The sequence below is a fragment of the Meleagris gallopavo genome, chromosome 2 (genome assembly GCF_905368555.1).
Source record: "Meleagris gallopavo chromosome 2, MGAL_WU_HG_1.1, whole genome shotgun sequence".
Taxonomy (NCBI): Eukaryota; Metazoa; Chordata; class Aves; order Galliformes; family Phasianidae; genus Meleagris; species Meleagris gallopavo.
This window is the reverse complement of record NC_139405.1, coordinates 97,008,011-97,033,064: the sequence shown is the minus strand read 5'-3', so window position 1 is coordinate 97,033,064 and position 25,054 is coordinate 97,008,011. Positions and strand designations below refer to the sequence as shown.

Sequence of the window (25,054 nt, the reverse complement as noted above, 5' to 3'; positions counted from 1 at the left end):
AGGTTCGTGGTCCACATGGTGCAATGAGACTTCTAGTGGAGGCGCACACAAGTATCCAAAGTACTCACTGGAAACTGAATGAAAATGTCCTTCTAAGGGTAAGCTCAGAACATAAACATGTACTTAAAGACATCTCCATATAGCACTAGTGTGGGTCTGAGTCCAGATGTGCCAGCTCTCAGAGTCAGTATGAGAAGAAGTCAGACATTTGTCCACCTCATACTGCGAAGAGCTTGGTTTGACCCATGAAGAACACTACTCCTTACAGATACTGACTTTAACTTGTGTGTCTTTTTCAAATGTAGGTTCAGCCATAACTGAAGGGGGGAAGGCACCTGTCTTCTGCTGCTGCCCTCCGCGTCTCAAGCACGTGCCTGGAGACAGCTGGCATCAGCTCTCCTGCCAATTAGTGACACCTGTGGTGGGGGGATTGCAACTAGATGATCTCTACAGGCCTCAAAGAATTATATGACTTGCAGAGGTCAAAAGTTCAGAGCTGGACTTCCCTGCAAGAAGGGGCTGCCCAACACCTAAGTCAGATAAAAGCTATGTTTTAACACTGATGTTTGGAGATTAACAAAGGAGAAAAGTCAAGCTCAGTGGGAGCTCCACAGAGTTTCACAGGAGCCTTATTGAGCAGTATGTGTTTCAGTCTTGAAGACCAACCACGGTGTAAGAGTGCAAGTGGGAAGCAGGGACAACCACACCGTTTCCTCTTGTGTGTGCTGGCTTTGCAGCATGCATTTTACTAACCTAATCAGATGAAGATAAACACCTTGCAATACATTGTATAACTGACGTCAACTTTATTTGTGCACTTGGGATGATGTCAGCACCACCTCTGCAACTGCATTTTAATCTCTTTGAGTAGAAATAAATGCAGCAGCTAGCCTATTACTTTCCACAAGCTGCCACACCAAGATTATTTTATATTTCTCCTGCAGGCTACAGAAGTTGTGCAAAGGAGGCAGGAAAGCCAGAACAATGGGATCTGCTCTTTTACTACGGTCATTTCTCTTGAGGAATCTAAATGAAAGTTAATTGAATAATAGCTAGAATAAGTGGCACCTCACAGCACACAAGTCAGGCTCATTTAGGCCCTTAAGAAATGAGTTCCAGGCTCATCTACATCAGTGCAAATAATATAAAATTATTTTTAAGGACTTACGCTGCTATCACTGAAAATATATTTTTACACCCAATTAAACACACTGACCAATATACTTAAAACTTTCCAAGCCAAATATGGCTGAGATTTTCCAACTTGCATAAGGATTCTTGGAGGAAGCAGATAGGCTAAACTGGCTTAATTAAGAAGTCAGAAATGCAGAAATGAAGGCATGGGAAAAGAACATAGGGAAAAGCAAAAGTCAGTGCCAGAACTCGTTTAGTTTCATCTTTTTTTTTTTTTTTTTCCCTCTAGAGAAATTCTCCTCAGTTGTTTCTTGTGTTCCTGTGGAATTATATCATGCTACATTTATACAGGTAATTTATACCCTGCTTTCCTTACGCTTTGATTTCAATTTGTCTCATCATGTTACCAATTTTCAACATTTTCTTCTACTGAAAGAATAGGAACGTTACAACTGAACTAAGTTGTTAGCTATACCCTCTTATTAAATTAGCAAGTTTTTTTAATAGAAATCTTAGACAAAACTTCAAGAACAAAGAATAGATCAATACTAATTCTTTTGGTATTCATTATACTATTAGTCACAGAGCTCACTCATACATTTCCAAATTTTAACATAATCATTTCAGGCTGAAAAGTACTTTTTTTTTTTCCCTTCTCAGTAGCTTTTCCTTGGCATCGCATTTCACACCCTTCATCTCTGTCAGGAAAGTGCAGTTTAGGGTTTCAGGATGTCATTTTTTGGTTGTTATTGTTGTTGTTTTGTATAATAAATACAGGTTTCCTAAGGTTGCTTCTTCTTTGATAGAATGCCTTTCTAATTGATTGCTGATTCCCCTAGAACATACACACCTCAGCAGGGCAAAGGGATCAGGTTATATGACATCATGGTGCCAAAGGAATAACTGCAACATGTTCATGCCACTCTGGAGAAAAACTCATAGCTTGGAAACACTTCCACTGTACTGATGAAATTGAAGTCAGGGTAAATAAAAAATATAGGTTTATTTTATTGGTAAGTTTTGGGGCTTTTTTTTTGTTTGTTTTTATCAAGGAATAGTGTGGGTGGAAAAGAGACATATTTGGAAGGAGGTCTGCTTCTGAAGTCAACCACAGGGTCACGATGAGGGAAGTGGCTCAGCTGGTGGATACCATATTGCACTTCATTCAACTGCAAGGGGCTCAGCCCTTTCCCCCCCACTGGGAGGTAGCTGAGATAAGGAGGAAGAAGAAGAAAAAAAAAAAGAGGCCAGAAATCAGCTGTTTAAATCACAGATTCCCCTCTAGGGTTTCACTTCAGGGATGAGGAAGCTCCGGAAACAGGGCACTCCTTCAGCATCTCACGAAGCTGACTGCAGCTGCCAGAGGATTCCTCTGCAGCAATACCAAGAAAGCTCTTGCCTTTGATATAAAAAGCACTGTGAATGAGCAATCATTAGTCAGCCACATTTTTCATATAATTACTGGCAGTGAAAAAGCAAGCATGCAGGTTGCTGTAAAATAAGGTCTAGCTACTTCCACCCAAACAGAACAGAAGCCGTTCACATAAGTTTTAGTGGAGGAGAGGGAAATCCTCAGTGCTTCCCCACCCTCCTCCCCCTTCCCTCTATGACTGATTACAATCTGCTTTTTTCTATGAAGCACATTTATTGTGGGAGTTTGATTTGAAAGAGTTTCAAGTAATTTTAACTTTGGCTGAAGGCATGCACATCATTTAAAAGCTGATCTTCAAGTGTTTTTGTATGTTAATAACATTTCTGCTTAGCACTATATCCGACAGTTAATTTTCAACCTATCAACCAAAATACTCAACATGTGCTAGAATTACCTGGACTGAAATCATGAAGCACAACATAAGGCAGCCTGATAATAATCCCTGTGCAGTTTGGGTGCAATATTCTGCTATTTTGGTATGCAGCTTAGGGTAGAGGGTTGTTTCTTCTGGGGGAGGACATCTGCTACCTGTGGCTTCTTCAAACTACAGAATTGCCAAAAAAAGACTCTAACCTTGTTCAAATCACAGGCTTATTCAAATCGTCTTTCCTTAATGGGCCAAGACTCATCTGTCTTGTCTCACATGGACAAAACACTGTGTACTCTACGTGCACTTCTACGCAATCTCACCATGCAGCTATAAGTTATTATGCAGAGTGAATGAAAGTAGTAGAATTTGGCCTTAAATAAAAAGCAGTAAATTAGGAGATATAATTTCAGATCCATCCTTTTCTAGAGTCGGAAGGCAAGTGCAAGATGCCAGAGCTCTAGAAAAACATGCAAGTGGATATGCCAGCTTGCTCAATTTTTGTATCTTCCCACCAATGGAGGTGCCTCTTATTACCAAAAAGACACAGTCCTCACTGCATTTCGGTACCCTCCCTGAATCAGATAAATGGACTTGTTAAATGAAAGGGACAAGCCAGAACAGTACCTCCATAGCAGATTGCAAATTATTTGATGAGAAGGTGCACAGTGTTACCTTTTATTTACAAGTTATCAGCTTTCTCAGCTCACAGGTCTGGCAAGAGCACAAAACAGCAGCACAAAAAATAGCAGCTAAGCAGCCCTACCAGAGAAAACTCTTGCAGTGCTTCAAACTTTCAGTAAGAACGTGGTTCACAACTGAAATTTAGTTAAATATGCACAATTTTATTTATTGAAGAGATTAGGACAAAAACATTAAACCAAATACATGACAAAGCACCAGAGGCAGTAAAACCCCACCATGCACATCACCAATCTTTCCTCCTATAAGGTATTTATAAAATAAAAAAAGTCCTTCTTGACACAGCACCATCTTCAGAGTGTAAAAACATTACTCCTTTATATTCTTAGTTACCAAAATAGAACCAAGGCAGGTCAGCTGCAGCTAGCTTTGTCTCTTGATAAAGAACTGTGAAACATCCTCTTGAGAGTGGGACCATAACTTTCCTGCGAGGCAGGCAAATAGCATCCATACGTCAAATGCCAAGTAGCTGTACGCACATGCCACATACTATAATTAAGCACAAATTCAAGTAACATTTACATACTACAGAGTCCACATGTACCTACCCAAAAAACATGACCACTTCACAAAACGTATACAGGCAGTAATATCAGAACAACTGAGGTACTGGAAACACAAATATTTATGCCAAGAGATTTCAATATCATACAGCAATATAAAAGCAGTAATAAAAACATTTGCCAGTCTAAATCAAATGAAGCTATCCAGAAACAAAACAAAAAGAAAACAAAACAAAACAAAAACAAAAAAAGCTAAATTAAAAGTTATTTAGGGACAGAAATACCTGAACAGAAAAGAAGTGTGTTAACTACAGCATGTAACATGTCATCCCAAGTCAACCCGTAATTGAAGTACTGGCTTAATACATCACTACTGTGACATTTTCTTCAATAAATAGAATAAGTCTTGACAATACAAAAGGTGCATATTACTGTGTATGTTTCAAGAGGAATATCTGTAATATAAATGTTCAGCTTATTAATACCCTCTTATTTCTTATTCTGGACATAAACAAAAAAAAATAATAATCAAACCCAAACAATTCATTTCCCAAGTTGAGAGGAATTCAAAGAAGAAAAACAAACAAACAAAAAAAACAACCCACAATACTCTTCTTCAGTAATAAAGAGCCCTCTATGTACATGTGGGCCAGTCAGGTAAAGAAGAGATCGGTTCTCAGATAAAGAGACGATTAAGGGCTTTCTGTCCTCTCTAGTCATATACGTGCAGCATGGCAGATATGGAAGCCAGTATCTCGTATCTTTTTTAAAAAAATTACATTTTTTTTCTCTCCTATTATAGCAGTAATGCATCTGGAAGTTCGAGTTATAATAGCTTCCTGCAACAAACCATTTGACACAAAACAGAACAGCTTGTTAAATGACAGTTACTTCCCCTTAAGGGAACAAAGCATTAAAATGTCATTTCCTGACAAGAATATTAAGTAGTTTATTTAGAAGAAATGAGTTGAAAATAGCTATCAAGAGACATGACTGAAATTTTGTTTGTTTTTAGCACCCACTTTTCATGTCCGTCTTTGTGCACCAAATTTTTTCTTAAATTAATCCCATCAATTATTAGACATCTGATTAAAAAAAAATGTTAGCCAATTGTACTTTCCCTGAATAATGGCTGAAGTTAAATATTTAACAGTGCGATGCCAAGATGTGAGCTGAGGCAAAAAGTTTCTATTTGTTGTGAGTTACCACTATTTTTAATGGAACAGAATCAGGAGTGATATAGCTGCACCAGAATTGGCATGTGCAGTCTCCTTGGCTCCAGAAAGGTGAGAAGCTACAATTGCTCCATGCTGCCTTTTCTCCTCCAAATCAATCTAACCTGATAGCAAGCTCCCCCCACCCCCCAGTCTGTCCCCATGCTACATTTGTTATATTAGCTCCTTGTGGAGGTTCCTTCTCAATCCGAGGACCTCCGAGTGTCATTTGCTACCAAGCTAGGCTGATGCAGGATGTGATTTAACACCATCAGGAAGGGCTCCTTCATGTGTCCATCTCCAGGTTGTGTACCTTCTGAACACCAGTCTTTGTGCTCAGTTAAAGAATGGGTCCAAGTCTTCTTCCATGTTGACATCAGGCACCAGCTGATCTGATACTTCCTTAGCACCATATCCTGAATTCGATACATTAAAATCTGTAGAAAACCATGGATGGTCCAGAATTTCCTGTGAAGTCAGCCTTTCTGATGGCTCCCGACGCAGTATGCTACGTATGAGGCATTTTGCCTTGGGGGACAGAGTTTCTGGAATGTTAAATTGCCCACGCCGGATCTTGCTGAAGAGGGAACTAGGCTCAATGTCATGGAAAGGATAGCGTCCAACTAGCATGGTATAAAGCATGACACCTAGACTCCATACGTCCGCTGCTTTGCCAGAGTAGCTGCCATTTGTGTTCAAGATCTCTGGACTCACATAGGCTGGGCATCCATGCTTATCAGAAAGAGAGTCATCATTTCCTCTTAAAATATAAGCATCTTCTAAGCTTTCCAATTTCACTCTAGTCCTGCAGGCAAAAGGAACAAAACAAAACAAACACAAAACAAGTAAGGTAAGCAAAGATCAGAACACATATTCTGGGCTGTTACAGTTCAAAGATTGTAATGAAAATACCGTACAAAATCCAACAACCACTGAAGTGCATCAGTTTAGATTCCCACTCACAGTACTTGTTGTTACAGTTAACGTATAGATACCAGTTAAAAAGACATATGAAGAATATTGCCATACACTGTTACAAGATTTCAGTTGCATTTATGTCTAGTAAACACATCGGGAAGGTCTTTTAAAAACATAAAAGTAACTGCTGTATTCATGTGTTTGATAACGCTTCTATAAATACAATTTTCAAAAGGAGATACGAGTCTCATGATTATTCGTTGACTGCACTCCATTCCTGTTCAAGACACATGTCCAAATCCAAGTCAAGTCCTAAATAGATGAAGTTATTTTGACACCTTCACACAGGCCAATGGTTTACTTGCACAAGGCTTGAGAGGCATAAAAATTTCTGCTCTGACCCTAACCAATCCCTGTTGACTAACCAATATTTTGCCTTATCCTTATACTCAGGAAGAGCAAGTTTAACCAATTCCAGTCTTTGTAATCAAACTTTCAGCCAAAGAGAGATCAGGTGAGCTGAACATCAAGATGAACAGTGAGCTTATCTACTTGGCCAAACTAGAAAAATGCCTCACATTGGAATGAACAGAGGCTAGCAGTGGGCTTGCAGAAGGATGGAAGAGATGCCTTATCGTGACTGCAAACTCCTTTTTGCCTGCAAAGCACTATGAACTTGTCATAGTGCTACAGTAATTACCTCCGCAAAATAATTTTCTTCAATTATAAATACAAGGACAGAAAAAAATGCCAAAGTTGCTTGTCATGGCATGAGATTAACATAACCTTTCTTTCCTTTTAATTTGGACAGCTAACATCTGTAACTATATTCAAAAGTTTGGCCCTTTCACAGGCAACCAAAAAGGATTAGCAATTATCCTTTAGACTATTTGCCAGCAATAGTTGGCTTTAAGAGTAGAATGAACACCACGCAATAGGATTTGCCCAGTGCATACAGATGGAAGAGTGTCCTAGCAGCAGTGCAGACTTTCAGCAACCCAGGGATCAATTGCAAGCATTCCTGTCCTCACACCTTAACCTCATGGTTCTCTGTGATCAACCCTAGTCCAATGTCATGATCATACCCTGCCCTGTATCACAGACATTCGCAGGCAGAGACTGAACTTCATTCCAGAAAGCAGAACGTGTGTCTTTTGACTAAAACACATCATTTCACAGGTGCTAAAAACAGACAAGGAAAGCCCTGTTTCTTAAATGTTTACTGAAGACAACATAGCTTGGGTTTGAGTGGCAAAAGAGTAGTTGTGCCTGGAACTTGGTTTCAGGGCAGCTCAGTGCTACCATCTTTGAACCAACAGAAGAGCATTTCACTCCATGGAGCACTCCAAAGACAAGTGTGCCATAAACTCTCATAATGACACTTGGACCTTTTCAACAGCTAGAGACGTTTCCTAGCAGAGGTGAAAGCCCCTTTGGCAACATGCCTTGGATCAGGAAGTCATAAATACAGAACGCAGGATACCTGGCTCCCAAGCAGAGTGTGTTTAGGCAGCTCCTTCCTTCATTAAATAGCCCACTGTTTTCTCCTCCAGTGCGGATGCTGATGGGGTTTGTGCAACACACCTGCTTCCTGATTAAGTACCCACTGCCAGCCTAACAGCACTTCTTCTGGCAACAGACAACAGCTTGTTAGCACACCAACAATACTTTACAGCAGCAATATTCACACAGGAAGCTGGCTGCAAGGAGAAACTGACTGTAATTATCAAGATTACAACAATTTCCCTCTGTACACAGCTTAGAGGGTCCCAAACAGGGGAGTGCCAAACAGGGAGAGAAGGGTCCCTCCAGCACGCTCAGCTTCACTGTGTTCCCACATTTGTGTGGCACAGGAAGAGCAGCAAGGCAAAATGCCCAGGGAGAAAAAATACTCCTACAGGGCAGAGAACAGAGAGGAAGAAATGAAAGGGAAGGCAGAGACACGAGTTGTGGTTCCATTTGCACTGCCCACCTCAATTTTTCCACAGAAAAGTATGTGTAGCAATGAAGTGGAGAAGCCAGCTACTCAAACGTGCATTAAGTCACTGAATCACCAGCCAGTAAAGCCATCGACTCACTGCTGCTCCCAGAAGCAGAGCACACAGAGGGAATGGGGCAGGGTATGCTATTTATAAACAACTTGGAGGAGAGAATTCACCCACACACACAGCCTTGCCACTGGAGTGTCAACAGTGCAGGGAAGTGGTGTTTACTCTCCTACCCTGTTTTACATTTCTGATTGTTGCCAAAAAAATTTAAAGCAACAGCTCACTCAGCAGCTGCTATACAGAAAATTATTTTAATTCCTGAATCTCTTCTTTTCTGTGATGAATGCAGCACAAAGCTGAAAAAAGCAGGCAGCAAGGTATGTCAAAAAAGCTCAGAATCCATCTTCTCCTAGAGGAGAAATGTATTGCTAAAAATCCAGATGCAGCACACAAAGGCAGTATCCCTCCCTCCATTTTCATGCAAGGTGCTGCATTCTGCAGCCAGCAGCGCTCCACGCATGCTACAGCAGGTTTTGTTTAAGCAAGCAAATGGAACAACAGCTGGCCCTTATCTGCCTGCTCCTCCATAATCTGCAACCAAATGAAGCAAACACTCAACCAGGTTTTTCATCCCACTCAGCTGACAGTCTTTGAGGAAACAAAAGGTCCCAAACCAAACAAAAATACCATGTTCAACTCTCTTCCACCCTTCTAGCCAGCCCCCAAACCTTCACGCATTAACACCCTGATGTACAAGCTAAAAAAACAAGGAAATGTCTCCTTCACCTGGCTGCACTCTAGATGCCTCCTCAGCACACAACCATCTCCCTCACAATCTGCATCACCTGAGCACCCACCTGCTGGGTACACAGCCCAAGTGTGACATTCCCCTTTACAGAAACAACTGGGATGTTCTTACTTTCCTAAGGATTGAGTTGTTATGGAGGAGGAAACTACAGACCATGCATAGAAACAATCATGAAATGTCGCTGCTGAAGGCCCTAGGTTGTGTTGTTCTGGGCTGCCCCCCGTGACCCAGAGCCAGGGTAGACCCAAGCCAGCCTGGCTTCTTAAGAGACAGCAATTCCACTCACCTCAGCCTTGCATATAGCACACAGTCACTGCGCAGTTGGGTGGCATGCTGCTATGAACTACAAGTATCATTCCGCTTTTTACAGCCATTTCATGCTTTTTTCAGGCAATTGAAAAGGAGCAGCCTGGCTTAGGAGCTGCTATTTCTGACTGTACAGCCTCTCTGAGAGAAATAGATATCCCTGGCTTCCAGCTCTGGCTAGCCTCCCCTTCCTCCAGATTTCAAGCACTGCCTAAAAGAGCTCTGTTTTCTGCAAGTCTGAGATTTTTATTTTTTCCCTCTAGAGTGGTGAGAAGGGGGGAGAACAACAGGAAAGAGAGGATCTAAAAACAGAGAAATGCGCACAGACACTCTGGATGAGCACCGATTTCTTCCCCTCCACCTCCTCTCTCAGAGGAAGCACTGAAATAAAATATCCAGGAAAAAAGAATAGAAGCCAACAACAACAAACAGACCCTCAAAACTGCAAGGAGTTGCTGAGAACACAGAGGCTCTGCAGCAAAGGCTGGAAGCGCATCCAACTGCAGAACAAACAGACAACCCAATTCAATTTGGCCCTTGGCAGGCAGGGGACAGACTCGAAACCAAACACTGAAATGTGAAATCAACATCAGCTTTGAAGCACTTCCTATTACAAAGAAGAGAAGGCACAAACAAAAATGAAATCATTCTACTTCGATAAAGTCACATTTCTAGAAACAAAACAAAACCACCAAACCTCTCATTCTTTAAATAATTAACTCACATCAGCCAGCTGAAGGACCCCCACAAGAGAAAAAAGTTTTCCAAAGCATCAGCATTCGAGTCTGGCCATTTACATGGTTGCAACAAAAATTAATCCCTGAAGCTGAAACATAAACTACTGCCCAAGTGCCCAAGCCGGATGAGAATTACTTTGTACACACACTGTAGGGCAACAAAGACTTTTGTCACAGCTTACGTAATTACAGTACATAATTTCAAGTTTTAATGCAGACCCTGAATAAGCACTTGGAAAAAGAGCATTATGCATCTATCAGATCATTGATAAAACACTGCATTAGTCTAATGCGTTAAAAAAAAAAAAAAAATACAACCCTGAATCATGGCTATTTAAAAAGGGGAAGCTATTCTGCCTATGAATGCTTTCCCATTACTGGTGAATGAAACCACAGAAGTGCAATCAGAGGGCAGCAGCAGCACTCAGACGGGAAATGCGCCTTTGTCCCCATAGAAACCGTCAGGGAAACCCATGAAAAACAATACCACTCTGAATTTCTTATCAATATGCCATTCATTACTTGAATGCATTCAGACTTCGCTCTTCAGTAATGTAACAAAACCTAATCAATTAAACGTCTTCCAGAAGATTCTTCAATGCCGCCTCCTGAGTTAGCACCCCTTTTTGGCGGACGGCTTTGTTGCACATCCTACACCTTTTTTTCCAGGGTGATTCACATTATTCCTCCCCGCAGAGCTCACGGGTTACTGGCAAACTACTCCCCTGCCTTTTGACACCGAAGCCACGGCTGTAAGAACCCAGCGTTCACGCTTGCTCCGCTCTTAGTCTCCAAAAGCAAACACGATTTCCATACCAGAATCAGTGGAATTATTCAGAGGGCTCGTGAGGCAGGGGGAAAAAAAAAAAAAAAAAAAAGAAAAAAGAAAAAAAAAAGGAACATTTAAAGCAGAAATACTGACTGAAAGACTGAGCACTTCAGAGGAAAATATTTTTACTACTATTCATTCACTGCAGTGGAAGACTCCATACCTGCATCAATGAAAGCAGCTGTTTCCAGCCTGCCCCTAAAGCCATCTGATGGGAGACAGTACCTGAACGACAGCTGAGCCATTGCTACAATTTTGGGAACACTATCTGCAGACTGTGCCCACAGTTGTAGTCCAGCATCACCTCCTTTGCGACGACCAAAAATCAGCTACCCTGGAAGGAGGCATCCTGCTTCAGACTACAGGCACATCTGCCACTTGCTATTCAGTTAGGGTCAAAATGAGATATTCCAGATTTACAGATCCTATAGAGCAGCTTCATGCTTCCCAAGATCAGAGAACAACCATCAGCTGAATTGAAATTGCCATCCAAATTGCCATTTTAGTGATAAAACTGCAGGTAAACATAAAAGAGCAACTTCTGAAGAGAAGAGGCGCCTCACAACATTCCCCCCTAAATTAACCTGCTGATAAAAAAAAAAACACAAAGGCACTCAAGCAATCCTCTCTCATATTTCAACATTACTCTGACCAAGGCCAGGAAAGCCTTTCTCTAGGTGAAGGCACTCAAGCCATCAACAGGAACCCATAACTGCCCATGAGATCAGGGATTGCTCCTGTGTGGCCAATAACTTACAGGTCATTTAATCAAGGTCAGTTGCTAGCACCTCATCACAGAGATGAGCATGAATGCAATTATGCCATCAGGCAGGAAAAAAAAAAAAAAAAAAAGAAAAAAAAAGCTTGACACTGGAAACAGTTCTCTTTTATTAATTGATTACTTTAACTAAAGGAATCTCTCCTAAATAATGCAGAAACCTTCGTGGAGGCAGTGAGATGGAGATGGCAGCTAATGAAATCCCACACAGATGATTTGCAGCTTGGTGCAAACACCCATCCTGAACTTGGCACTACTTGATCTCCTCCCAGGGTAGCAAGGCGCTCAGGATCAGAGGGGAAATGTTATGCCATCAATTTAAATCCTGTTCCTTTCGCTGCTATGATCCCTTCCAAAACATAGCGGCACACAGCCTGGGAGTTCACTGCACAGCATCCTACGCAACTCCAGGAAAAAAAAGAAAAAAAAAAAAAAAAAAAAAGCCCTGAACAGAGGCTGTCAGACAAACCGTCTCTTGCATAATGAAACAGGCTCAAGGATATGTTTCAAGAGGCAACTGGGACTTGCAGGCAGAAAAGGTTTTACAGGATGAACCTTGTTCCTAAGGGAAGATTCCCTCACCGGTACTTCCGTGGAATAAGGAAGCCTCTAAAAATTACATATCCCCCCCACCCTTCCTCCAACGGGATCCTATCCGGCCCCACATCCCCTTGTCAACATGCCACACTTAGAGCTTTTAACTTGACTTTAGCTGGTTTCCACTTAAAAAAGTGCACCCAGACCCACCTTTCACAGTCTTCTAGGTACGGCTGGAGGCCCCATGGCCTTGGCCTTAAAACATTCAGACAGGATTGCTGGGAACAGCCCAGACTGTGTGTTGTGCACTGAGCTTCTTCCATGCCCTCACTGCTTAAGGTGACAACAAGCTTCCCAAAAAGCACAGAGGAAGGCAGTGATGCATGACTGACTGTGTGGGGTAAGGGCTCTGAAATCCAGTGCAGAACCTTTCATGAAGAGGCCTGGTTACAGCCCTGCAAGGAGGCCATTATACGATAAGCATCTGGCCCACGGCAGCTACTTCACCTTGGTATTACTTTTTCAGATCACAAGAAAGGTCAGAATTTTAAAAGGCACTGCTCTCACCTGTGTGCCATGTTCATCTTTTTTTTTTCCCTCCTAGGTCTGTACAAACAATGCATGGTGAAGGTTCACAGGAAAAAAAAAAAAAAGTGAAAACAGTTGGTTTTCTTCTTTCCTTTTTTTTTTTTTTTGCTCATGTAACCACGTATTGCAAATAAAGCTCCAGATTTTTTGAGCCTGCAGTGGAAGCCCAGCACCTCCAAAATAAAGCAGGGCCACAACTCAACTTGCAAACCTTCCAGTTAGATGACTGTAACCTGCCCCTAAGTAATATATCTCTACTAAAAAGCATATGCTTAAAACTAAATTAAAATTGATACCTGTTTATAGTCCGCTTGTTCCCTTTTTCACTCCCAACCTTGAAGTAATTTCACAGCGTGATAAGGACAATTAGAAAAATATACATGAACAGAATTTCACCATAGCAGCTGGCACTGCAGGTGTTTTCCAGCTCAAAGGCCTGCAGACTCAGAAATCAACACAGAATATATTTTGCACTGAATCTATGGGTGGAACTTTCGAAGTCTTCAAAATGGCCAGATGTTGAACTCTCAGTGCAAGATCTCTCAAGAAACATCTTTTTCCAGGGACTGCAAAGAGCATGTCCTCAGGAAGAGGAATCTCGTGACAGGCATTGTGCGATGGGCATCCAGCCATGCCAACCAATACAACCAACATGCAATGCAGAATTGAGTCAGTAGACTTTTAGAAAGTATAGAAAAGATCAGAAAGTCAGTATGCAGTCTTTACAGTAGGAGAAATGTGACAACCCCTGCAAAAGAGCCTTCCAAAAAGCTGGTGACCACGCGAATTGCCATCCAAATCCAAACGTAGTGCTGAGCCATCATAAGAAAGTGATACGGGCACTTGCCAACACAAACCACCGCAGCACACAGTGAGGAAGGTCTGTCAGCAGTTGTGGTGGGAGAGGCTGGGCAGAACACAGAGGCAATCTGCAGCCTGAAGTAAATGCAGGACTCCAGCAGGGCTTCTCTACTGCTCTAGGTTCCCCCACAGGGCTGCATCCCACACTGCCCTTCAGAAGGGAGATAAGGTATTACATATCCAGCTACCAAGCAAATACCAGAAGACAGCACAGTCTGAGGGCAAAACCTGCTGCAGACTCTATAGGAGCTACATCACATGCTCTAACCACTCATGGTCTCACTGAAGGATGCTGAATGTCTGGACTCAAAGCCCATTTGGAATTTGAGATATATCGTGGGGCCAACCAGCAGTCAACTTCTCCCTGGCTTTTACTTTCATTCATGACCTAAGGCACAACACTTAACCTCTGTGGCTCCATATGCCCTCAGGAGATTTAAGCACTTCACAAAGCTGACATGATGTTTGAGATCTGCAGATTGCCTCCCACGCCCCATCAGGAAAGGCATCACATCAGCAATAAATCCATAGCACACTGATCCCAGGAACATTGGGAGAAACGAGGAGCTTTGCAACCAAACCCGAAGAAGGCAACTGGAAGCACAAACTTTTCTGCAAAGAACAGTTGTGTAGCTACTCCTAGGTCCGAAGTTTGACAGAAGAGATTTGTAGAGAAGTTTGCCTTCTTACTCAAATTTCAGAAGAGGCAAAATAGTAATAGTTTAGAAGGACTGAAATTTTAACCTACAATTCTCTGCTATTAAAGAAGTAGCATTATGCAGTCCTCATCCACTGAGCTTAAGGTGAAGAGCTTAACACCAAAACAGGTAAAGATCAGCTTTATTTGGAATATTCTTGGCATTTGAAAACCAGAACTTAAAGAAAGCATTAACTTACCTCTTCTCTATTTAGTCATCAGTAAAATAACAGATTCTTAACACCATGGGGAAAAAGTGCTGACTGGATTACAGTTTGACAAATACAGGGAAATAAACTTACAGCTAACTATCAGAAAATGAAATGTCTACTTGGAAAAAGGCACATATGTACAAGCAGTCTGTGTTTTTTGTGGGATCAGGTTTGTACCACTAGGATTGCAGATAACATAACTAGGTCACTAGCATCATCCACTTAAAGCTGAGAAACTCGGGGAGGGGAGGAGAAAAAACAATTCTAAAAGCATCAAATAAATATGTTATGCTAACACACTTTCTAAATTGGCAAAAGTACTAGGTGAATTCCTGGTACAGAGCAGAAAGTGTCAGATGATATTATTTGTATTGAATCCTGCCCGCCGATCAATCACTTCTCACATTTACTCAGTATATGGGAAAATTATGATATCTAAATACCAAAATTATTTTAATTTTCTCCTCAACAACTTCAAATGTTACAACAGCTAATATTTTAATATAATTAAAGGCTTAAAAAAAAGCACTAAAAAAATTAATAATTCCCTGACAGCAGAGATGTTCTTGTATTAGGAAAGCCATTGGACAAGCAGCAGATAAATGCTTGATTTAATTCCGAGATCTTTGAGGTGGCTCTCTCAAAGCATCTGCTATACATCACACTGATGAACTGTTTTATTAGCTATCCTGTGAATACCGCTATTTTTAGCGCAACCTAAAAAGCCCTGCCCATTCTGCAACATCATTATGGGATGCCAGAAGGGCAGAGCTGCTCTGCCCAAGGGCCTGCTATGAGGGCAGACTATAAAACCGTAAATACCATTAACGGGAATAGAGCAAAAATAATCAAAAGAGCACCGCAAAGATCAGCAGCAACACCGACCCATCTTCATATCCAGGATGAGAAATGTGACCGACACATGTGGAAATAGAAAACATATAAAGGGATGCTTTATCCTTGCTCGTCTCCAATGTACTGGATTCAAATTTTATTTAGAAGCTTAAGGACCCAATTTTTAAATAGCCAAGAATCTAATACGTAATTTTAAAAGTCTGGTGAGACCCAGCGTGGCAAATTAAGTGTTTTCCATGTTTTCAGGACTCTGACAGTCACTGCCCTCATTTAATGGATGTGCTGCTGCTTGCTAACCCAGCCTTACAAAACATTTCCAGCCATGCGGTAATGTCTTAGATGCTCTGCTTCATCAAGATCAGCTGCAGGTTTAAGCAGCTTAATTCTGAAATTTCAATATTTTGCTTATTTCACCTACAGTTTACAGACAGAAAAACATAGACGCACTTCCCCCCAAAACACTACCTCCCAATGTTCGTTTATATGAAACAAACAAAAACAAAACACAAAAGACCTAAGATGCTTGCCAATAGCACACATCATTTTCATGGCATGCAATCTTCAAAATTTCTGCAGTTCAAGACTCAAGTTCTAAGATGAAGCACCTTGAAACAGATGATTTGTTTGGCTTCCGCAGTGTGGAACTTCACATCTAAGCGCTGATATTTATATACACACAATAGCAAGATGTAACACATCATCACAGTCTAGCTTTGATTTAGCATGTCAAGAGAACGCTGCTAGTAAGATCAAAACTCCTACAAAACACGCAGCACCACCAGCCTCAAACCTCTCTTTCTTCCACCTTTTTATTTCCTCGTTCATTACTGTTATGAAAAGGGCACTGTAATTTGCAACATCCAAATAACATGCATTCCGAGCAGTGACATCAGCAGGAGCAGAGAGCACTCCTAACTCTACCAGATCAAGCTCTTGAATCTTTACAAATTCCAGCTGTAGTTTAGATAAATGGGAATGAAGTCAGAAGAGATTTAATGTCATATTCACCTGTCTGCAAAACTCACGAGCTCCAATTTCATACCCAACTACCGGGGCAGCATTGGGATCAATGGAAGGAGCATGTACTATGAAATCCTTTAATTGATTTTCTTTTTTAAACAAATGGAACTGCCTTTATGTATCTTTCACACTCTTACTGGTTCCTGCAGTCAGTCTGGCAACTCTCTCAAAAGGCTGGAGGAAAGAGTCAGGAAAAGAACTGCTGAAAAAGAGCTCCAGTAAGGAACAGGTGACACACAGCAGCAGAGTTCACAGATTTTTCTTAAAACACCATTTTTTCCTCTTTTCTTTCTGCCTGCATTACCACAGGTATCAAAGAAAAGCAGATTCTGCAGAACACATCTCACAGACAGCAGTTTCTGAATGCAAGACAGCTCAGAACGATAGAATCATTACGGTTGGAAAAGCCCTCTCAAGATCACCTAGCCCAACCGTCAGCACAGGAGCAATGCCAGCAGGCTCCCAAACCATGAGCTCAGATGGGTGCGAGAAATGCACCAACACTGCTGTGAACTCCAAAAGACTGGGAAGATCTTTCAGCCTAAATATAGCAGCTGACTGAAAGTGATAACTGATTACAGTCTGATGATCAGAGCATGTGAAAAAGCCAGTCGCTGAGAGGTTCTATTTCCATCTCCCACTATTTCATCTCACTGTTTATTTAGTGGAGAAAGGATTGCAATACCTCCCTACATCCAAACCAACAGCACATCCAGAAGAGAACCACATTACGGTTATCTTAAAAATAACCAGCAAGTCATATTTGACCTTTAAAGAGAATTACTGTACAATTAGAAGACACTGTTCAAAAGTGAGCAACTGTGTGATTTCGCAGGCTAGTTATGCGAAAAGCATTCACGAATGCAAACACTGCTATTATAGTACACACCACTCTTCTTGGGTGGCTGCAGGACTTGGCCTCGTGCCGTGGGTTGCGTTCAGTTCCTAGTAAGCAGCAGGGTAGGAGTTCAAAAGTATTCAGCAAGGGCCTGCACCCGCCCCCACTACACAGCTCTGAGCTCATGCTGCCTTCGTTCACAGCGGAAAGTAGGCTCCAGTCCTGTCCTTCGTAGGAAACCAGGCAAGTTTCTGCATATCCCCAGGAAAAATCCATTTTAATGTAAGGACATTATCAGCTACAATAGAAATCCCCACCTACTCCACACAAGTTTCTTTGTTATCTACATCAAAGGTGCTATAATGATGTTTAATTATTAAACTCAGAATAAAAGTCGTGAAAGTGCAGCTTACATCTACTTGCTTTGCATTTCTCTCTGAATGGACACAAAGCCTGCTGCACTTTAAGCTTTCTTATTAGAACAGAAGTGAATGGTAATCATACATACGGGGTCTGCAGCAAGAAAAAGGGGAATAGCTGAGTTGCCCGAACTGAACCAAGAAACGGTCTTCTACTTTACTCCTTTTAATCTCTTTACAAGCAGAAGTACATTTTAGAAAACTTACCTTTTAATAAAATTTAAATAGAGAATATTTAAACAAGACAGACATTGTCATTTTTTATTGTAGGATCAGAAACTTTTCTTTAATGACTGAATTGTCTATTAGCTTTCTGTCATTCTCCGACCACGGACTTCCTGAGCCTTCAGAAAACCCTACTTTTCTTGTAACTCCACAAACAGCCCCAAATAGAATTGATATACATTGGTGACTCTGTGACTCAGTGACTCTCTCCAGAACATCTACTTTTCTCTTCGACAGCTTGAGCAAGCTTTCAGACAACCTGTGGGATTGAGCCAGAAGGGAAAAAGTATCTCCCCATCCTCCATCAGGACATGAAGAAGCACAAAGAGAGGCTCTGTCCCCATTCAGTTTTTCCTTCTGCTGGCCTTCTTCCCATTTAATCTGTCCGTGAAAGCCTGACTTTACTCTGGCAGAGTTCATTACCCCGATGGTTTGCGTGGAAGTTGCAAGAAAATACATGACGTAACATAATTAAGAAAAACCAGTGGCCACAAGGAAAAAGACGTGAAGTTTCCAAAGGTTCAACTGTATAGCTATGGCTCAGCATCAGAAATAGCATTTCAACAGCATACCTGGAGCACTCAGCTCTACTTCATTCCCTGTCTTCCATCTCCCCCCTGAGATCATGAACCAGACAATTAATGAGAAAAAAAAAGCACGTAGGAAGGAGATAAAAATAAAACCAAAAAAGGGTAGTTCCCCAAGTACTAGAATAGCTGATACTAAAAGCAGGCACCTACACAGCAGTAAGGCAGTTTTAGTCTTACTGCAGACAATACCCTCAGCAGCAGCCTCCAGACCCTTCCAGGGCAACAAGCAGCTGTCTTCAGAGTGGTCCTTTAAAGCAATGCCGGCCCGTCCCTCCAACCTATATCTGCATTAGCCACTTGCTGTTCTTCCTGTTCACGCTTGCTCGCTGGAATGAGCCATTTCAGACTCTAACTGTCTTTAACAGAGCAGATCTTTTAGTCCTTTCCTCTTTGAACACCAGTTGTATTTACGTTAGTGGAGCTCCTAAACCAGTCACCTCCACAGAGCCTTCCTGCAGGAGACATCCTCTGCTCAGGAATGAGGGTGCTCCTCGAGGAGGAGCTGCAGAGGCCAGGCACAGATGCAAACAGCACTGTACTTACTTTACTCCAAAGCCTAAGTCTGAAGGTCACATGGTACATCCATCCCATGATCAGTTTGCAGAGGAAAGTAAGGAAAGTGAAACCCCTCATGCACCACAAATGAACTGTAGGGTGACAAAGAAGAGCACAGCATCCCATAACACTGAACCTGACCTCAGACACCCCCCACCTGTAACATAAGGGATGCTCTTACCTTTCTTCGTCCTTGAAAATAAACTTTCGCAGCTTCAGATCTCGCAGTACCAGTCCACCATCATGGCAGTGTGCAACAGCGGAAGCTATTTGATAGAAGAGTTTGGCTGCCTCCTCTTCTTTAAGCTTCTTGCAGGTGCGAACAAATGAATGCATGTCCCCATAGCTCCTTTCAAAGAACACATACGCTTTTGTCTCCCCGAGAATTATTTCAGTAATTTGGTTGATATTTTTATGTGCAGGCAGACAAAAACATGGTGCTAATAACTCCTGGTAGCAGCCAATATCAAACACCTGCAGGAACAACGACAGTAAAGCCAGGGTTAGCGCTGCGAAGGACAGTGAATGACACCGTATCTAGTTCTGTTAACAGAGCACCTCTGAGCACAGTTTATACTGTACTGATGCAAACAGGATGTCACGGGCTCACGGCATAGAGAACAAGACAAAACAAGCTGTGCAGCCCCTCACAACACATATATGGAGCCTCTATGAGAAAGGCAGGCCTTCAAAATTTGTAGCAAGAACAGACTCATTAGCTAATAGCTGATCAAGTTAACAACGTAATCTGAATTAAGCTCTAAAGATCAGTGACAAGCAGCTCTCAGACTGAAGCTTGTTTATTTTGCATCCAAACAAACTCACAGACAATTTGATCAGTAGTTCTGCCTTGAGAAAAGCTGTCGGATTAAACCCACTCTGATCCACATGCTCCCTCTTGACTTTATTAACCCATTAACGATTGACAGATTTTCAAGTTTAAATATCATCCTTTACCATTCATATTTACTTCCTGCATTTCTTTCCCCTCCCGCAAACAGCAAAGTCACTTTCATTTTCAAAGTCTCAGTTTTACAATGGCTGTTTATGAGATCAGAAGGACAACCAGGGAAGCAGCCCCAGTGTTGGAGTGCAGACAAACACCCTTCAAAAGGGAAAAGGCAGAACCACCCCGAGCTCTCTGTGCTTCAGTCGAGTGCTCTATTAAAAGCAAAGTGTCCCTTTAATAGCGAGTATGTTATCACTGATCTTGTGAATGAGCTGTAGGAATTAAAAAGGCTGCTGGGAAACCCAAACATAAAAAGTTACTATAATCTAGTGATGACGAATGAATCAGTATGTGAGTCGATTGAGAAATGCCCACATTACACGAAGAAGAAAGACTTCATTGAGAATAACAGCAGTCAGTGTGCTGGAGGAGAATATAAGCCAAGTATTGATGGCAGGGATTTTTGTTTTTAATTATACCTGCTCCGGATGTGCTACAAAGCAAGGGATTAGTGTTTCCACCAGTATAAAAACGCTATTAATATGTAACTCGCTCTCCAGTGTTTCGTTACTTGGGTAAAAAAAATTTAAGGTAGTCACGTCCCATTTTAATTGAACACAAAATTGAAGAGCCTGGTAAAGCCACCAAACACATTGGTTTAAAGCACAGTTTCTTATTTTTGCATTCTATCTGGCATTTGTATTGCAGCAGCAAGTATTTGTGTACTCTCCCAGAAGCAAATCTCCTTGCTTTCTTTGAACCTTTACAAAGCTTTCAGGACTGGGCATTAAAGAGACAGTTCAATCCAAATCTCCCTAAGGCTTCACAACCTGCACCATGCACTGCTTCAGAGCACAATCCTAACCGTCCCCTTCTCCAGAAGAGGATCCAAACCCACACCATGGAGAAACCCCTCCTCGCCCCACACCTGTGAGGCTGCACTCCAGCATAGCAGACACAACCTTAAGGGCTGCCAGCCAGATCCCACACGTTTTGCAGGGGGCAGATCAGCATGGAGGCATTCTGGTGACACAGTGAGCCAAGGAAGCAGAACTTGGGAGGGGAAGGGTGTTGCTTAAATCACCCGGGTGTAAATCATTCCAGAGGAGAACTCATTGACGTTTATATCTCAGAGCTCTAAGTGAATAGCCGTGCTACAAAGAGGCTGCTGTAAAATAAAATTTAAGTGGGAATATTCACAGAGCTCAAATCCCTTGTGAAATAAGTGCAGAACTCTGTCCTAACCAGATTGTCCTGATAGAAATTTGCCACATTTTCTGGCTGCTGGGCTAGGTTAAGCAGGTATGGATTTGTACCAGCGCGGTGTTTGAAAAGGAGAAGGGAAGCACCATCACACTGCTACAGAGTAGAATACCTTTTATAAAAGGCTTCTTTGTATCCCAGCTTTTAAAATCCCTGGCCTCAATTCAGCAAATGTCCAATAAGCTGCAGTTTGATTTAGTTCTCGCTGGGAATTGGAAGTGAGAAGTTACCATTGTTTGGATGCCATAGAGCCTTGAAGCAAATAACGGCATCTGTACAGTCAGTGGGTGCAGCCAAATGAATCTTGAGAATCATCAGTATGTGTCTGTTATCCAACCCAATGTTTGTGCAAGCAATCTCCAAGAGCATCTTCAATAAGATACCAGATAGCAGGTCTCTTCGCCGGAAGGCTACTTGACAAATAGCAGTCATGTTACCGCAGGCATTTTAAAGAAGGCTTTAAATTGAGTTCAGGACTGACAACTGCATATTCACAAACCCAAAATTCGAGCCAGGATTATATTTTTGGAGCCCTGCTAGAAGTAGTGCCTTGCATATATGGAAAAACTGATACTACTGAAATGTCGGGATCAGCTTAAAAACATACAGCTTAAAGGGAGGAAAGAAATCAAGTCCAGCCTTTGTGAGCTGCAACCACGCCACTCCTGCTGTTACCAAAACACCACCTTAATCCTGCAAACCAAACAGGAAACAAAGGAGAGCAGAGCCCCTGCTTCACCACTTGCCACAGGAGTTCACCTATGATTTCACACAGAGCAGCAGCTTTGTGGGATCTATTTATTTCATGAAAAGATGCCAGTGTCCTAGAGTGCAGCACTGTGCTGCTGCACCGAGCTGGCTTTCATTCTAGAAATTCTCCTGCTCTGTTTCAGTTTAGTAACAAAGCATTCACTTCAGCATGCAATATTAGCCCTTTGCAAAGTCATGGGCCCTTTTTTCCCCTGAATAACCACACAAAGTCCGAAGTTGCCTTAACATCAGGTTGTATAACTCAATCAATGAGCACATTTAAATCGCTCCCTGAACTCCGGGCTCCACAAAGAGAGAAATGGGAGCAATTATTTTCACTTCCCTGCTACGAACCAGTCCTGAACTTATGAATTGAGCACACAAGCATGAAGCCATCAGCAACACGAGTATTAATCCCTGGAATGTGAGCGAGTTACAATACGTCTACTTTTCAGTTTTTGCATTAGTTTGACACCCAACATTGCCAAAGGGCACAATTCTCTAATTCAGGAACAATGCAAATACTGCAGCGCCTGCTGCAAGGTTGCAATCTGCTCCATAGTTACAAGAACTACTACTGCGGGGCACGAGTCTGGCTCACTACAGACAATGAAATCTGCAATTTAGGAACAAAGGAAAATATTCCCTCAGCCCAAAAGGAGCATAACATCCCTCAACAGACGTGCACACATGTGGGGGTATTCCTCCAAGAGCTCACCTCTAAGTGCAGAGCAATCAGGGAGGAGGCATGGAGGGCAGACGGGCTACAAAGAGCGGGCCAGCTATTTTGTCTGCTCCTCTGAAAGCCGTAGGTGTGCAGGTTTTATTCTTGCTCAGTTGTGCAATGGGGGAGGATGATGTTTGCAAACAAGCTCCATGGTGAGGGAGCTCGGGCTGATTCATTCAATGTGGGTTTTTTTTTCTTTTTTAAATCACTTTTGAGACAAAGCTGATTGCGACCTTCCCGCTTCCGCATCCTCTTCCGTCCCAGAACAAGGGATGGGGAGAAAAACTGAGGCAGCCAGCAGGTCCCAATACCTCCAAACAAGCTGGCAATTCCCCATTCCATTTTGAGGAGTGAGAGTGGGGAAGACAAGGTTTTCTCCTGCCCTGAACTCCCGCTAAGACCTACTTAGAGGATGGCTCTTTCCAGAACAATGTCCCCGGGGTGAGAGGCAGAGCTGGCTGCGGGCCACCGCTAGAACGTGGCCATTGTCTGGAGAGAGGGAAAAGTTCCAGGATGCGCCCTGAATGCTGCTCTTGCGCCTTTCATTTTTAAAAGTGTTTAATAATTGAAGCCCACGGCTGCATTCGGCCCTCCTGCGAGACACGGAAAACTGACACGAGACGTGAGGATAACAAGGAGGTGAGGCATTACCTTGCAAACCAGCTCCTCTCCACTGTGCAGATGTACGGCTCGGAAAACGTGGTCTCCCTCGAGAGGCTCCAACAATAAGTATTTCCCGATGCAAGAAACGCAATGCGACAAGTTCGGGGTCTCCGGTGGGCTCGGCGAGCCTAGATTCGGGCTAAAACTCTGGCTTGGCTCGATGGACCGTATGGACGAAAGCTCCTCAAAATCCTGGGTTTTATTCCGCGGTCTCCCATATCGTGCTATCGTGATAGGGGTTGACCTTTGTATGTTCATGAGTATGGAGAAGCCCAGCCGAGACGCTGCACCGGAGCCCTGGCGTGGAGAGCGGTCCCTCGCCCGTCCAGCTGCGGCCGCCTTTGTGTGCGCCGGGGGGCGGGAGCGGGAGCGCGGCGGCGGCGGGCGACCAGCCTCAGCGCCGCGTCCTGGCACGGGGAGAGAGCGCTCAGCCCGCCGCCCTTTGTTCCGCCGGCGGCCGGGCGCGGAGCGGGGCGGGGGGCGGCGCGGCGGGGAGCGGCGCGGCCGGGGCTCGGCGCTGCCGCGGGGCGAAAACAAAAGGTTAAGTCGGGCGCTACGCGTACGGGGACCGTCCTTTCTCTCTCTTCTACAGCGAGGCTGATCCGCGCTGCCGAGGCCGGGCTGTAGATGGCGTGGCAGCTCCGCCGCTGGCGCCCGCGGCGCTCCGAAAATGCCCCGCGAAATAGCGAGGGAGCATTTAACCGGGAGCGTGCAGCGGACGCCGGGCCGACAAAAGGAAGCGCGGCGCGGCGAGAGGCTCCGGGGGGGCCGCTCCGAACCGCGGCTCCGCGTGAGGGAAGGGGAACTGGGGGCCGCTGCGACCGCCGCTCCGACAGAACAAAAAGTGTAAGGGAGGATGAACGCTTTCACCGCACAGCGGGATTTGGGATTGGGGGCACAAAGGAAAAAGAGGGAAAAAAAAAATAACACTGCGAGAAGGGGGCTCAATTCTCACTGCGGGTGCGATAATCTGTGCAATCGCTTAAAATAATACTAATAAAAAAAAGAAAGCAGATCGCAGGTTGCGTTTGGGATTCTCCCCCCCACGCCCGAGGGTTGCACAAGAGGGAAGGAAAGGCTGACCGCGCCGCTCTCCTTCAGCAGGGCATCGTCTCCCCGCGCCGCATCAAAGCTACTTACGTGGCGGGGACGCTGGCTGCTCCGAGCCTCGCTGCCGGCCGCCGCACGCCCGCACGGTGCCCAGCGCGCAGGCTGACTGCCCCGCCGCCGCCGCACGCCCCGGCCCGGCCCGGCCCGGCCCGGCCCCGCCGCCCACCGCGCCGCGCCCCGCCCCGGGCGCCCGCCGCCCCGCCCCGCCCCGCCCCGCCCCGGCCTGGCCACCTCCCCCCGCCGCCAGCAGCGCTAGGGGTAAACAAGGTGAAGCGGCTTGGGGTTGTTCAGCAGTCGGATTCTGTCTCTCGAGGGGATGCCCTTACGGGTTGGGGGTGAGATGTTAACTAATTAATTGTAATTAGTAATAACTTCCAAACCCGAGAAGGAATGAACCTTCCTAAAAGAAGAGTGCAGCCGTTGTATGCGGATGCCGGGTGCGTTGCATGTGCCGGAGCCGCAGCGGGCGTGTTTGGTTT

The 25,054-nt window shown here is 43.7% G+C and overlaps 1 protein-coding gene and 1 long non-coding RNA gene across 3 annotated transcripts; one reads left to right on the top strand and one right to left on the bottom strand.

Annotated features, from left to right (window-relative positions):
- Positions 1–3,757: 3,757 nt before the first annotated feature.
- Positions 3,758–24,757, bottom strand: TRIB2 (tribbles pseudokinase 2). 2 transcript variants are annotated; one of them, XM_085218035.1, is made up of 4 exons: positions 24,606–24,757; positions 23,454–23,872; positions 19,295–19,587; positions 3,758–6,157 (listed from the first exon to the last, which is right to left on the bottom strand). In XM_085218035.1, the coding sequence occupies exons 2-4, from the start codon at positions 23,721–23,723 to the stop codon at positions 5,689–5,691; spliced, it is 1,032 nt and encodes a 343-aa protein (XP_085074161.1). In that variant the 5' UTR covers positions 23,724–23,872; positions 24,606–24,757; the 3' UTR covers positions 3,758–5,688. The 2 variants fall into 2 exon arrangements, with proteins under 2 accessions (XP_085074161.1, XP_085074162.1); XM_085218036.1 differs by having other exon boundaries at positions 23,454–23,982; positions 24,606–24,752.
- Positions 22,823–24,341, top strand: LOC146545097 (uncharacterized). Its single transcript, XR_014881624.1, has 2 exons — positions 22,823–23,441; positions 24,058–24,341. It is a non-coding gene; the product is annotated as an uncharacterized LOC146545097 (long non-coding RNA).
- Positions 24,758–25,054: the final 297 nt, after the last annotated feature.